This window comes from Falco punctatus (genome assembly GCF_963210335.1).
Source record: "Falco punctatus genome assembly, chromosome: 8".
Taxonomy (NCBI): domain Eukaryota; kingdom Metazoa; phylum Chordata; class Aves; order Falconiformes; family Falconidae; genus Falco; species Falco punctatus.
In genome coordinates this window covers 13072544-13086410 of record NC_137588.1, presented here as the reverse complement: position 1 = coordinate 13086410, position 13867 = coordinate 13072544, and the positions used below count along the sequence as shown (strand labels likewise).

At 39.1% G+C, this 13867-nt stretch overlaps 2 protein-coding genes across 4 annotated transcripts in view; both read right to left on the bottom strand.

The window, feature by feature from the left end:
* FAM171B (family with sequence similarity 171 member B) overlaps positions 1-1144 on the bottom strand; it is a 36063-nt gene extending 34919 nt beyond the window's left edge. For both annotated transcript variants that reach the window (XM_080398397.1, XM_080398398.1), the window contains exon 1: positions 403-1144. In XM_080398397.1, the coding sequence (XP_080254523.1) occupies positions 403-568 (166 nt within the window). In that variant the 5' untranslated portion in view covers positions 569-1144. The remainder of the gene's footprint in view (positions 1-402) is intronic.
* Positions 1145-7753: 6609 nt separating this feature from the next.
* ITGAV (integrin subunit alpha V) overlaps positions 7754-13867 on the bottom strand; it is a 46940-nt gene continuing 40826 nt past the window's right edge. For both annotated transcript variants that reach the window (XM_080398395.1, XM_080398396.1), the window contains exons 26-30: positions 13140-13253; positions 11477-11590; positions 11273-11380; positions 10114-10236; positions 7754-9743 (exon numbers count right to left, since the gene is read on the bottom strand). In XM_080398395.1, the coding sequence (XP_080254521.1) occupies positions 9648-9743; positions 10114-10236; positions 11273-11380; positions 11477-11590; positions 13140-13253 (555 nt within the window). In that variant the 3' untranslated portion in view covers positions 7754-9647. The remainder of the gene's footprint in view (positions 9744-10113; positions 10237-11272; positions 11381-11476; positions 11591-13139; positions 13254-13867) is intronic.

Sequence of the window (13867 nt, the reverse complement as noted above, 5' to 3'; positions counted from 1 at the left end):
ACCGGGCCCTTCCCCGAGCCCGTCCGCCGGGCCCCGGGAGCGCCCCCCGCCCGGCCCACCGGCAGATCCCGGGACATTAAAGATGGATCCCGCTCGCCCCGCAGCAGCCGCCGCGGCCCCGCTACCTGCCTCATGCAAAGCACAGCGGTGGACCCCCCCTTCCGTCCCTCGCACGGCAGCGCAACCCCCCCGGTTTCACAGCCCAGCGGCGGCAACGCGGCCCCGGCCTCCAGCGGCGCGGCCCCCAGCAGCCCGGAGGGGGGGCGGCGGAGGGGGGCGCCGAGCCCCCACCCCGGAGGAGCGGGACGCGCCGGGTAGCGGGGGCCCCGACGGAATGGCCGCAGGGAAGGCGGGAAGCGGCTATGTACCCGGCGGCAGGAGAAACGGGGCGGGGATCGGTACCTGAGGCCGCCGCGGCGGCGGGGGCGCCCCCCGGCAGCGCCGCCCGCTGCTGCTGCGGGAGGGTGGCGGCGGCGGCGGCTGCGGCGGCGGGAGGCGGCCGCCCCATCAGCAACACGGCCGCCAGCCCCAGGAGCAGGGAGGAGAGGCGCCCGCAGGTCCCCGGCATGGCGAGCAGCCCGAGGGCAGCGGAGGCATATTGCGGGCGAGGGCGCGGGCGGGAGGCCGGGACCAGCGGCTCCGGCGGCGGGACTGCGGCGGCGAGCGGCCGCCCCCACGCACGGCAGCTGCCGGCCGGGCAGCCGTGAGCCCGCCCCACCCCTCGGACGTGCAGGGGGCGGGGCCTGAGCGCGGGGCGGGGCCGCGGGGCGGGCCGGGGGCGGTGGGCGCGGGCTGAGAGTGTCCTGTTCCGCAGCGGGGGGCGGTCGCCCCGGCGGGAAGCCCCGCTGCCTGCCGGCCCTGCGGAGCGCGCTAACGGCTTTCCGAAGGCGCCTCGCCGTTAACGCCTGGCGGTAATGGCCGAGGGCAGGGAGAGCCGGGCCGAGAGGGGAGGGCGCGGGGCCGGCCGGCGCTGCGGTCTGTAGCCGGGTGGGCGCGGACATCAAACCCGCCGCGCTCGCTGGCTTTCAGCCCCCTCCGAACCGGCGGCGTTGAAGTCGGCTGCGGCCACGCTCGTTGCTGAGAGCGCCAAGGCGTATTTGCAACCCCGGAGCATCCCGTCGCGTTAGAGGGCAGACGCCTCGGACGCCCGTACTCCGGCCCTGGTGAGCGGCAGGCGGCGGGGGCGAGCCTGCTGTGTTCGTAGCAGCTCCTAAAGCTTTCATGCCACACACAAGCGTGCCTTTGCCTTACTTAGATGTTTATTCACATTAACAGTCCTGATATCAAACAACACGTGTGTTAGAATTAAGGATACGCATTAACTTGGGTAAAATTGGAATGGACGTTACCTAGGGTGGGCTCACAGAAAACTCCTGAAGTTGTTGACGGGCAGCTCAGACTGCTACACCTGAGCAAAGGCAGCACATCTGGACAGATGAAACTTGCACCTTCATCAGCACCAAAAAAACCCTGTGCCACAAAAAACTCTTTCATTTGATGGGACCCTTCTTTTACATAAGCAAAAAAGCACAACAACGAGGCAAATATTTACTTGATGTGGAACTCTCCTCCAGCAGCTCACATGGAGAGATTCTGTTTTGTTTAGAAAACGTTTGTTCAGTACCTACTTGCCCAGTTAACAGCCCCTCAGCCAGCTTCCTATTTCAACCTTTTCTCTGGGCACTGCAAAGAAAAAGAGGCTGCTTCTGCACAGCCAGCATCACGTGTTCTCAGGTGGAAGAAAGGGGTCCAGGGCAAGCCAGCTGGTGCCTTCAGCAGGCCGCTTCCTGCAAGGAACTTGCCTGACAAATGGGTATGCGGTATTGAGAAAGTGTGGTTCGCATATTAATTTCCATGTTTTGTAGACTTGGGCTCTTCAAAAGATAATCTATAAATTAAGTTTATTCGGGGGGGAATAGTTGAACCAACGTGGCAGCTGCAACACTTTAAGTTAATGTCGATTATGTGAATATGCACAATTATTCATTTATAAAGTTCTGAAACAAATTTGTTAAATAAGTGATAGAAGTTTTATTGCAAATGGCTCCAAAAGGGGAATAACATGTGGAAGTTAATTGTACTGCATTTAGATAGATTATTAAGAAGGGATTAGAGCACACAATAGCACCCATTTCAGGAAAGAAAAAATCATAATCAGATTTAAGTTTTCTTAACCAGATTTTCTTTGAAAAGAGATGAAAGTCATTTATTTCAACTACCTGAATATTTACTAGAGGAATTATGTCTAGCATTAACTCCTGCAGTCTTTAAAAAGGTTGCTTACCCACTCAGCAAACAAATTACATCCGTTACCATCAACCACTGAAGGGATGCGACATGGCATCTGCTATTTTGTCAGGAACTGAAAAGCATGTACAGGAATGACACAGAAATGTAAACGTAGGTATATTCTGCAAAACTCTCTGAAAAACAGTAACACACATACATGGTCTACAGGTGAAATTATAAAGTCCAGTAATGTGGTATTTTACTGTCTGTTGGTTTTTGTTTGTTTGTTGGTTTGGTTTTTTTGCTTCTCACACTTGGAATGTCTGTATTGTGCATTTGTATCCTGCAAGCTTAAGTCTTAGCACATCCTCTGTCTCTGTCAGGAGAGGTAATGATTCAGCACCAAACTTTTAGAAGGTTTATCAGAAAGATGAAGTAAACCAGATTGATTGTGAAATATGATGTGAAAAGATAGGCCACTGACAGCACTAACCCTAATTCTTTATGTGTAAGAGACAAATATATTGCTGAGACATTCATACAAACTTTTGTTAAAAAAAAGGAGGCAGTCTCTTTAATTTTTACTGTGTTCTTAAAATTACTTGAACTGGCAATTTTAAAATATATTAATGTACTAATATGTAATAAAGTATTAATGCATTAGTAATTAAATTACAAACTCACTAATGATAAAAGCATGCAATAAAATATCATACATGTATGCAAACAGTCAGAAACCTAGACATGTAAAGGAGCATAATTCAGGTCAGGTGGTGGAGTTGTGTTTATGTAAATAACCTCAAGACACGGACCATCATTTTGTTTAAGGTGGTTATGGTGTAAGATGGGAATTCGAAAAACGACTCTGTTGCCTTGTTGCTGTTATGAGACAACTGTTGCCACTAATTCCTCAATAATCATTAATTTGGAACTGCTAGACAGACGTAGTGATCACTGTGCTCGTACCTAACTGAAGGTATCATATTTAACAAAAACTAGGCCTGCGTTGGCTGCAGTGTGTATTGAACAAATGGAAGAGTCATGCTTTGACTTACTGCTGTGATGTATCTTAGGCATATTCAGTGTAGCTACTGTGAAGCTGCTGGAAGTGGTTAATTAAAACACAAATATCAGTTTTTCATCTTTTCAGTGTCCCTTTTTACTATTTTCTTTAGGCTAACAAATTCTTTACTAGCAATCCAATGAACCCAGCAGCGTGGCGTTTTTCTAAAGGGTTCACAAGCACCAACATTTATTTCTAAGTAAGTGTTCTAGCAATGTAAAATAAACACGTATGCCTTTATTGTCACCCCATTCACAAAGATGAATATGATTGTTAATCAGAAAGAATGCAATACTAACATAAAATTAGTCTAATAATACAACAAGAAAAGAAATACCACCTCTGTGAATTTTCCTAACCAAAGGACAAGAATTCACCGTTTTTTACAGTGATGTGGCAGGTATAAAAATCTGAAATACTTGCTTCTGGTATACAAAAATTTTAGTAGGAAATCAGTTTTCTGGTGACAGAATATAATTTGTGCCTAGATCCTCTTTTTTGCTTGTGATTACAATTTTTTTTGATTGCAGGTTAATGTGTGCCACTTTAGCTGAGAATGTGGAAGTTGTGTATATGTGACCTTTTTGTATTTAGTAGATAACTGTGAATTACAAACATATACTATGAAATATTTTCAGGTGAATTAAATGTTTGTTAAAAAATAGGTCAAGAATTAAAAAAATCCAGAATTCTTGTTAATTAAGAGGTATTTTATTCCAAAATTCTAAATATCAGAGTCAACTCAATACATACATTTCAGTTTATCCAATCATAATATTTTGAAATTGTATACATATATAGAAAAATACAACCTAATAAAATCAATCAAATCTGAATTAGCATTAAAAGAATGAGTTGAAAAGATAACCATAGCTTAATAGCTATGTATTTGATATCAGTACAAAATTACTGTGCCACAATACCCACTTTTTAAAAAAATTTATAATTTAATAAAAATAAGGTGACTTGAAATGCATATTGCTCTCCTTACGTGTACCGAAAGCCTTTGAAACAAGTTCATAGTTACTGAAAATATTCCTGTTTATTTACTACACGACTAAAAAATCCAAAATGCAGTACTCTCATTAGTATGTTAATTTTCTGCTTGTGCAAACAATGCTCTACTGATTTCACGCACGAGCAAAAACAAAAAAGGCAAAAAAAAAAAGATCTATTACAAAGAAACAGAATGTTACATTTTCAACATACTTGTATCATAGCAAATAGAGGTTTCCTTCATGGACTAGAAAGGGCCACCTAAACCTGTAATAGAAGTTTTTTGAAGATTCAAATGCTACATCAAATCTTTATTTACTTTGCAAAAGCCAACGGTCAAGTTATTCAACCTTAATGCAGCATATTTGGTGAAGGTAACTGCATGAAAGTTTAGATTTCCTGTGTTACATTAAAATTCTACACAATAGAAAAAAAATAGACCAGAATACTAAATACCATAATCACATGAAACAGTAGCAGTACTACAAATTCAAACCCATTATTGTATAGTTTCTAGGCGAATTTTCCACAGTGGACCTAAAGAATATTGTACCAATTCTCAATAACTCAAGAGCTAGTAATGGATACACTTTAGAATATACATCATGTTTCACCCAATGTGGGCGATCAAAAACTTCTTATACCATTCATTTATCACCTCAATTTAACACACTGGTTTTGTCAACATCCTTAAAAATATTGAGCATTGCAAGTCAACAAATGCTACATCCCTTCTTAGGCAAACAAAAACAAACAGATGACTTGGCAGTGAACTAAATCTGATCATGTTATATTGCACTTGGGAATTAGTAGCTACAGATTCAGTACCAAAGAGCTCAGATCCCACTCAAGTCAATGAGAGTTACTAGAGAGCTCAGCATACAATCATGATCCAAACTGTGGATTTATTTGTGATAGGATGCCACTGCCAATAGAGAACTAATGGGTTCTTCCCATCACAGAAATGGACAAACAAAAAGAATCATCTCTTTGCTGTAAGGCTTATATGACACCATCTTTTTATTTTTTATATGTCAATATCAGTATCACTTCACTGCTGAAACCTGAGACTTTCTTGAAGTTCATCATCCCCCCCTCCATCAATATTGACAGAATCTGAACATAAATCTTTTCAAAACTTTGTATAAAGGTGGCTTTTAAAAATTCCTTGATCAGTTAAGCATGACACTTCCATTCTACTTTAGTGCCAACTCTTTTAAAGTTAATAAACAATTCATTTCTTGGGCAATTAACTTCAAATATTTCCAAGGGAAATTGCTATTTCAGTATTTCAATTTTCCTTTTATAAAATCCTATTTTATTTTTTCCCCCTCAATAACAGCCAGCAGCATTGGCCACAAAGGATCACATTCAAAGCCAACTGCAATGTCAGGTTTTCTGTGACTTCATTAGACTGTAGAACAGGTCTTAGTCTGGACAGACGACAAATACTGACTAGATTTTCACCAGGCTAATGCTGCTCTGTGACTATTTGTGAGGGTGTAGGAAAAAAATACTGCAGGGCATATGCCAGGGTAACCAACGGCAAACCTGAATGTTGCAAAAATCTAAGTGCAATATGAATCCTTCAAATCACCAAGAACATGCTGATTATAGCTGAAATATTTTCAAAATACCCGTGAACGTTTACCTTAAAAACCCTTTAAGCATGGACACGAGTTCAGAAATCTTTGCTTGGATTAAATGTTCTATAAAGAAAGAGCATATATAATAAACTTTTTTAGAGTTTCCACAAGCATTATGTGAATCAAAGATCAACATGTAAATCAAGGTTTAAAACAGCCATATAGGACAAATAAAATTATAAACTTGTTATTGATACCTAAAAACATTTCCTCAAAGATTTCAACTTATGTTGATAAATGTATCCCATATGTGACTTTACAGTCATGCTTAATCAAAAGCTTTCTCCACAATTTGCTAGTTTCTTGAAAGAAATATAAACCTTTAAATTAGGTTCCTTGCTTTATGTTTTCTAAATATTGTCAAACATAGTAATAGATAATGTGCATTTTGTAATATAAATCACTTTTTAATATTGATCATGAGATACTGCAATAATTGCAAACTGGAGTACTTACAGAATTTCATACTCATTATAAAAGATATAGCTCTCTTAAAATGTTTTCATTGTCTAAATAATTACATAGCCATTGATTTTATATTAATAAAAAATATGTTTCTGAACATAACTCTGAAAAGAGGACTAATTCTTTGTTACTGTACTTGTATTTTTTTAATGCTTGCAGTATGCATCTTATGCACGTCGATCTTGACTCAAGGGCATTACTTTAATTCCGAAATACACTTCTAAAGTTTCTTTTAAAGTTTTAATATCATTCTACAACATCTGCTATAAGAATACATTAATGCCTGTAAGTCAGTATGCAATTTATACTGACACAAGTACATACATGGTCTGTGATTTTATTGCTGAATCTAGAATGTGATACGAAGTGTTTCCTGCACCCCTGTTCAGGAAAACATCCTGGGCAGAATCTTCCTGAAACACAAATGTTACCTTAAACTGAATTTGGGTTGTTATATCTATGTTCACTAAGTAATGTGTATACTCCATTTGGTTAAAGAAAATAGTAGCATATGTAAAGTGGAAATTAGTGGACATGGGAGAAGCAACTATTTGGATTTATTCTCCAGTAGAATGCAAGAAAATAAAAATCACTTAAGTCTTACTTTATATAACTTCAACAAACGGAAGAAACGGTCTATAGCTACAGTAGTTGTATCAATGAAATGTACCTTTTTATCCTGACAATGAGCAAAATGAGAGTTCCAGTTGCCACAGTAAAATTAAGATACACTTAGCACTGACATTAACAGGCTAAAGTACCCCTTCCATGTGAGCTAAAGAGATCTTGATCGTGCTTTTTTGTTTGTTTGTTTTCATCTCCTTATAATGCCTAGACATGCAAGTAGTCTCAGAAATTTCAAGTCACCATGGTGTGTACATGTAATGAAAGCACACATGTAAGAATTAGAGCTATAATCTGTTTGACAGTCTCTTAAACCTCTTAACTGACTAAGATTAAGATTGGGTAAAACCAATCTTGTTGCATATAGATAGTAAGTTGACAAAGAGTGCCAACTAGAAGCCTGTGTTAAGTAACTGAAAATGTGTTTCCCAGAAGTCACATTTTGAGGCCAGGATCATATCCTGACTCCCAATTCCTTACTGGATTACTAGTAACAATACTAGAAGCAAAGACAAAAACAAAACGTTGGCCACAATAAAGACCTTGAAAATTCAGTGAAAGCAGAATGATGCAATATAACCTTTAAAATAAACTAATTATATCTAAACATATTGTCTAAAACAAAAACATGTAAATGGATAAACAGGCAAGCCTGTGTCCAATCCATGTAGTGGCCCCTGCAGATTTTGTGCTGTCTCACTCAATGACTCAATGCCATCACAGTTGAGTAAGAAAGGACTTTTTTTTTTGAGTTTTGAGTAAGAAAGTTTTGAAAGAAAGTAAGAACGGAAGCCACATGTGGGATTTTAAATCCCAGAAAGGATGCAGAAATAAGAGTTGAATCAAACTTCATTTCAGATAATTCTTGGTTTACTGGGCTTTGCAGTATTTGTGGGGGAAGATGCAGCTTTGAACAAAAAGCCGCAAGATACAAAACCAAACCAAACCAGAGTTTTTGTCCTTTTAAAAACTTGTCTACATAGAAATGTCACTGGTATAATTACGGTATAAATCTTTCTTTCTGGATGCGGCTGCATATGGGGATCTTATTATGTGATTTATTCCCTTATTGGAATAGAGAAAAAACAAATCTCATGAAAGGCACCTTTACTTGCAAGCAAAGCAACCTCCTAATTTGCTGTTGCATGTCTACAGAAATGCATAGAGATAATGTTTGTTTCTCTCGTAAGTGTAAGAAGCGTCATCTTACCACACCAATGCTGAGGGAAATAAGCTAAAAATGATGTAAACCTCTGGACTTTTGGTATGTTTAAAGAACAACAATGAAACAAATTTTGGTAACAAAATGTATTGAACCTAATGAAATGTCTTGTGCAATGAAACATACAATGAATGAATTAAATAAACCAAGCCAAATCAACTTCTCTTTTCAAACCCTTATGCATTGCCAGCTCTACTCTGTTTCATTTGACAAGCTCAGTGTTCTCTCAGGGCAGGTGGCAAGGCAGACCGGAGGTGGCTGAAGTACTGATGTAACCTAGACGCATGGCTGGCAGATAGTCTAGTCTCCGTATTACTCCATCCTGCACTTGACATGGTCAACTACAGAATGTGACAATTAACACATTACAGTGCATCAGGCAACCTGTCAGAAAATATTCCCTCCACTGTTTTGCTAGAAACTGAGATTCAATCCAAGTAATACACAGACTTAATTTCAAACCCTGTGGGGGTTTGACCTGTGCACATAGAGGCTATGGGCTTTCTCATCAGACATTTCTGTTGGCAGCCACAGCCCAACATCTTGTCTCTGGCAGCACCTGAACGGATCCATGCTGCCAAGAATTCTGTGGAACACCTGGATTCTGCTCCATGGAAACACACAGCAGAGTCTTTGGATCTTGCCCTGGATCTTTTCGCTAGGTCCCACAGAGAGTACATCCCCAGCTTTCTACCGCTCGCTTCCGTTTCTGCAGGCTCAATACCTGCAGTAAGAGACCTAGGACCTGGAGAACAATACTTGTAAAGTCTAGAGGGAAACCACAAGACAGACGAATGAGCAGTAAGGGGAACAGGCATGCAGAATAGGTATCAGGGAAGAATTATTCCACTGAATAATCTCTTTCCTATTTTTTGAGCAGAAGGAAAATCATCAGCAGAGCTCATGGGTCAAAGAATATTCTTCAGTTTTCTAAAACAACCTATGCTCATTTTTTTGTGCAGTTAGCTTTCAAGAGCTAGGAAATGCAATGTAGTGTCATCCTGCAAAAATCAACTGGAACTAAACGTGTAAACCAGCAAGTATCTATGGAAGCTGTTGGCTTCAGGAGCAAATGCAGAATCTGTGTAGCAATGCATGTAAAGTTGGTTTGTGAATCAAAAAAGACGATGACTCGTACATCCCAATAAGTAAAATCATAGCACTACCTATTACTTAATTTTCTCACACACAAATTGGCACAGATGCATTAGTCACATGTATGAACATAATTAATACAAAAAGGAGGATTTAAATATATTGCTATTATTTTGTACGTGCTGATACCTTCTGAGACCAGCACCTTTGCAGTCATGAATGTTTTTTTCTTGAGGGGGAATCCAATATTTGTAGCCAAGATGCAGGCATTTAAAAATTTCAGAACATCTTACAGATAAAACTCTGCTTAAGCTTCTGATGTTCCTTCCCCATTCTCATGTGGTTGCAGTTGTTCTCTTTCTTGTTCTTCTTGAGGTGGTCTCACACGTTTGAAAAAGCCCATCTGTGATTCAGAGAACAATAAAGAAATTGCATTGTGATATTCAAAACATACACACATCCTTTCCCTTTCCTTCTTGATCAGATCTTAACTGATTTGTTATTTTATTTTCTTCCCTTCTAATCTCTTATTTTTGACCTTCAAAGCTGATAAATATCAGCTGAAAAATTAAACTAATTCAGCACAATCACAGACATCCACTTTTATTGAACTCCTTCCTGACAAAGCTGAAAATTTTTAGTTACCCAAAAACTTAACGGATTCATATGATTAGGGGACCAAGGTATTTCTGCAAGCTGCTGGTACGATTTTAAGTAATATGTCACTAGTAGGGAAAAGAAAACAATAGAAAAACCCCAACTACAGTACTTACCCTGTACATAACAAACACTAGAACAGCCAAGAGCAATAATCCTGCTAGGACAGCCAAAATTATAACCCATACAGGCACAGGCATAGGCTGTGGTTGAATGCCCCATGTAATATTTGTAGTAACCTAACAGAAAAACACAATAAATCACACTTTGCATGGCAGTGGCATGCTAAATTAATTCATACAGTTTAAGTCTTGTACATCTTTATTCTATAGTGTTTAAAATATTCTTAATACAGCATAAATTATTTTTTCCCTCCAATGTGAGTAAAGAGCTACAGATTAACAGTGACATAAAGACTTCAATGACCCAAATAGGATTTCTAAATTAAATAAAAACAAGGGGTTTGGGTTGTTTTGTTGTTTTGGGGTTTTTTTTGATTGGTTGGTTGTTTTTTTGCTATCCATCATGCCAAGGCAACACGTGTTCTGTAATGCTTGATGATTTTCATTAAAACTGTAGGAATCTGACACAATAGTTGGGAATTAGAGAAAAATAATTCAAGTCTTTTCCTTTTTTTATTAGAAGGTAGTATTCCTTGAAACAAACATCAGCTCCAGAAAGCTTAGAAGAGAAAAAAGTTAATAATAGCCATTAGAAAGCATATTAAAAAATAAATCAATCACGATCCTTTTTCAACTCCTTTCTTAAGATCTTTTATGCTGTAGTGCCTTCAAATAAGTTTTAACTGGGCAGCCCAAATAAATGACCTATATCTTCCTTTCTGTTTTCACCCTGTCTCCTTTCTCTTTGAAACTCTCTGGGACACAGATGGTCTTTTTGTTCCACATTCACATAGTATTTCATATAACATAATAAAGGTTCATTATTCAATTTCTAATTGCTACTACAGCAGAAGACAATTTTCAAGTAAAATACTTCTCTAACAACAGTGGCATTGACAAGAAAATCCAGACTGTTCATCAGTTTTTTCATTTTCAGTTAAGTCTTCAAAGCTACAAGTCTTGTTTCTCCGGTTTTGGGACAGAAATTTTTGTTTTACCCTCAACTGTATCTGTATAACTGAAATTCATAGGTGAATAGTATTTGATAAAATTACAATAATACCAAGCCACAAAAAAGCTACTCAACAATTGTTCTTATATTAATTTCAAAGTAAGTATGTATGGTAACTCAAGGTGCATGTAAATGACTTACTACTGTAGAATTGTGGATATCTTCAAAGGAAAGGTTCTTGTAAGGGAACTCTATAACATTGAAAGAAGCAGAAGATTTGAGAGAATAGGAGTGATTCTGATTTTCTTTCTGTATAAGAAAACACAAAATTAGCATTGCACATGGATACAAAAAGCACTTTTTTTATGTTTCAGAAGCAGGGACAGAACATTCAGAGTCACTCACATTCATGAAAGTTTGGGTCCAAAGGCGTGATTTTAAATACAATATTGCACTCTTTCCCCTTTCCAGGTGGCCAACTTGACAGACTATCTTTAAACAATCAGCATTTCCACAGCCCTGCATATAAAAATAGGAAGGATATTCCAAATACAAAAATACTTGAAAAGTTGTTAATGGCATTGCTTTACTCATGTACATACTTTTTGTCCTCTTTTCCTGGCAAAGCACCATAGGCTATTCAAATATATTAAGTAACCCCCAGTACTGAATAATTACTTAAGATGTCCCATAAGTTTGCATTCAGAAAAATACTATGGAAGCCAGTTGGATCCCAAAGGTGAAACAGCTGGCAGTAGCTTAAGGTATGTGTTTTATCTACATATGTAGGAAAAAATGTTGGAGGGTAGGTGGCAGTGCCTGGTCAATTCAGATTACAATCCTTCACATGTTTTTTGATAGGAAAACTCATGGCAATTAACTGCAGTTGGTGCCAACAAAATACACATTGTTGCATTCAGTGGAAGTCTTCAAACTTGACTGCCTGACCTAATCTATAAGCCATACTTAGGACTACTACAGTTCAACTGGCCTTTCTCAACCGCATTTCCATTAAAATCCATCAGATAATACTGATGCTAAACCATCAGTATTTCTAAAAGAAAGCAGAGCAAAACAAAGCCTCATGCTATAATTGTGATTTTAGCTGTACTATAGATAAAAAACAATGTACAGTGTAGGTACATCTGCCAGTGTTAAGTACAACTCAGTGTAATTATTACAAAGAGTGATATTAGTCTCTGTGGTGAAATCCTGCTAAGACATTGGGAAGATCTGGCAAAACCCAAGCCCTCTAAAAACTCAAACAATTTTTAGAACTGCATTTACAGACACTGAAGAATATTTGAAGCTTCTCTCAAAAAAAATTAAGTAACTTTTCTCACCATAAAATAAGAAATAATTCCTATTTTCACTTTCTTTGCTCAGCCCTTCCTTTTTTTTTTTGGATCAAGGCTGTACTGCCTTAGTCCCATTGGTCCACCCTAAACTCCCAAGCCCTTCTCTGAGCTGCCTGCCTGTCCTGTCCTGCCCAAAGCAGGGATGGTTCATGTCTGCAAGCGCAGTTACAAAGGCAGTGATACGGTAATATGTTTACTTCGTATTACAGATTATTTCCAATCTTGCTTAGAATGACGGGTCCTCCACGTGTGTGATTGCAGAATGTCCACTGATCAGCTAGGAAACATGTTGTGAAATCAGCTGCAATTTGTAGCAAAGATGAAGACTGCAGCAGTCACCTGCTTCCTCTCAGTTAATTTACCAGCCTTCCTCCTATGAAGTACTGATTTTCAATTTCAGGGAATAGCAGAGTATAGAAGGCTGACACTGAACGAAAGGCCCAACTTGGCCTTCGTTTTCAAGGACTTAAAATGTAACAGCACAAAACTGTAGGCATATGCCTCACTGGCTGACTACCCTGAGGAAAACTGATGCACATTGGAAGAAACCCCAGAACAGCTCCAGAGCATATGACATTTTTGTCTGTTAACTGTTTAAATACCGAACATGGATTTTCTGAAATTATTCTTCATCTCATGGAGCTTTCATCTCCATCTTCATTTAAAAAAACCCAAAAAATATTATCAGCATATCAATGCTGAGAGCTTACCAAAGTATGCACATCTCCTTCAATGGCAGTTATATCCCTTCGACTGATACGATGATCATGGTTATCTTCCCTGCTAAGTGTTTCATTCTTATCATCATCTTTAGAAGCAGAAATCTAGGATATACCAAGAAACACCAAATCATAAATAATTCTTACATTTTGATACTTGTGGACTTCAAAGTTAAGGTCAAGAGCACATATACCTGATCAGGTTTCTCTTTCTATCCTAGCTATTCTTCAGGACCTGGCTTTACCTACAGCTGTAATTAAAATGCTACTCCTGCCTTTTCTAGATCACTAATGCAGATTTCTACTAAGAACACAGAGCTTTGAGCATCTTAAATTTTCTTTAACTCAAAACTTTTTCATATAGATAAAAAAAAATGTTCTTAGACTGCAATAAATAATTCAATTTTGCAATCTTTTATTAAAGATTTTTCCTTGACACTTCAGTTTTTAATTCTGAAAAAATAGCACTAGTGTGGTACTGATGTAACACATACCACTGTACATACGTACACATGTCCAGACATATATAAACCCTTTTTTTTAGGAGGGGCTTGGAAAAGTATACAGTAGATCTAACAAATTATTTCAGTAATCCCTTAGAAATTCCCAATGTAAGATTGCAAATTTACATATGGGACTAGGCAAAGCCATGCTATTTGTCCTCTACATAACAAATTTATATGGCAAAACTTACAAGAGAGTTGTAAAAAAATACATTA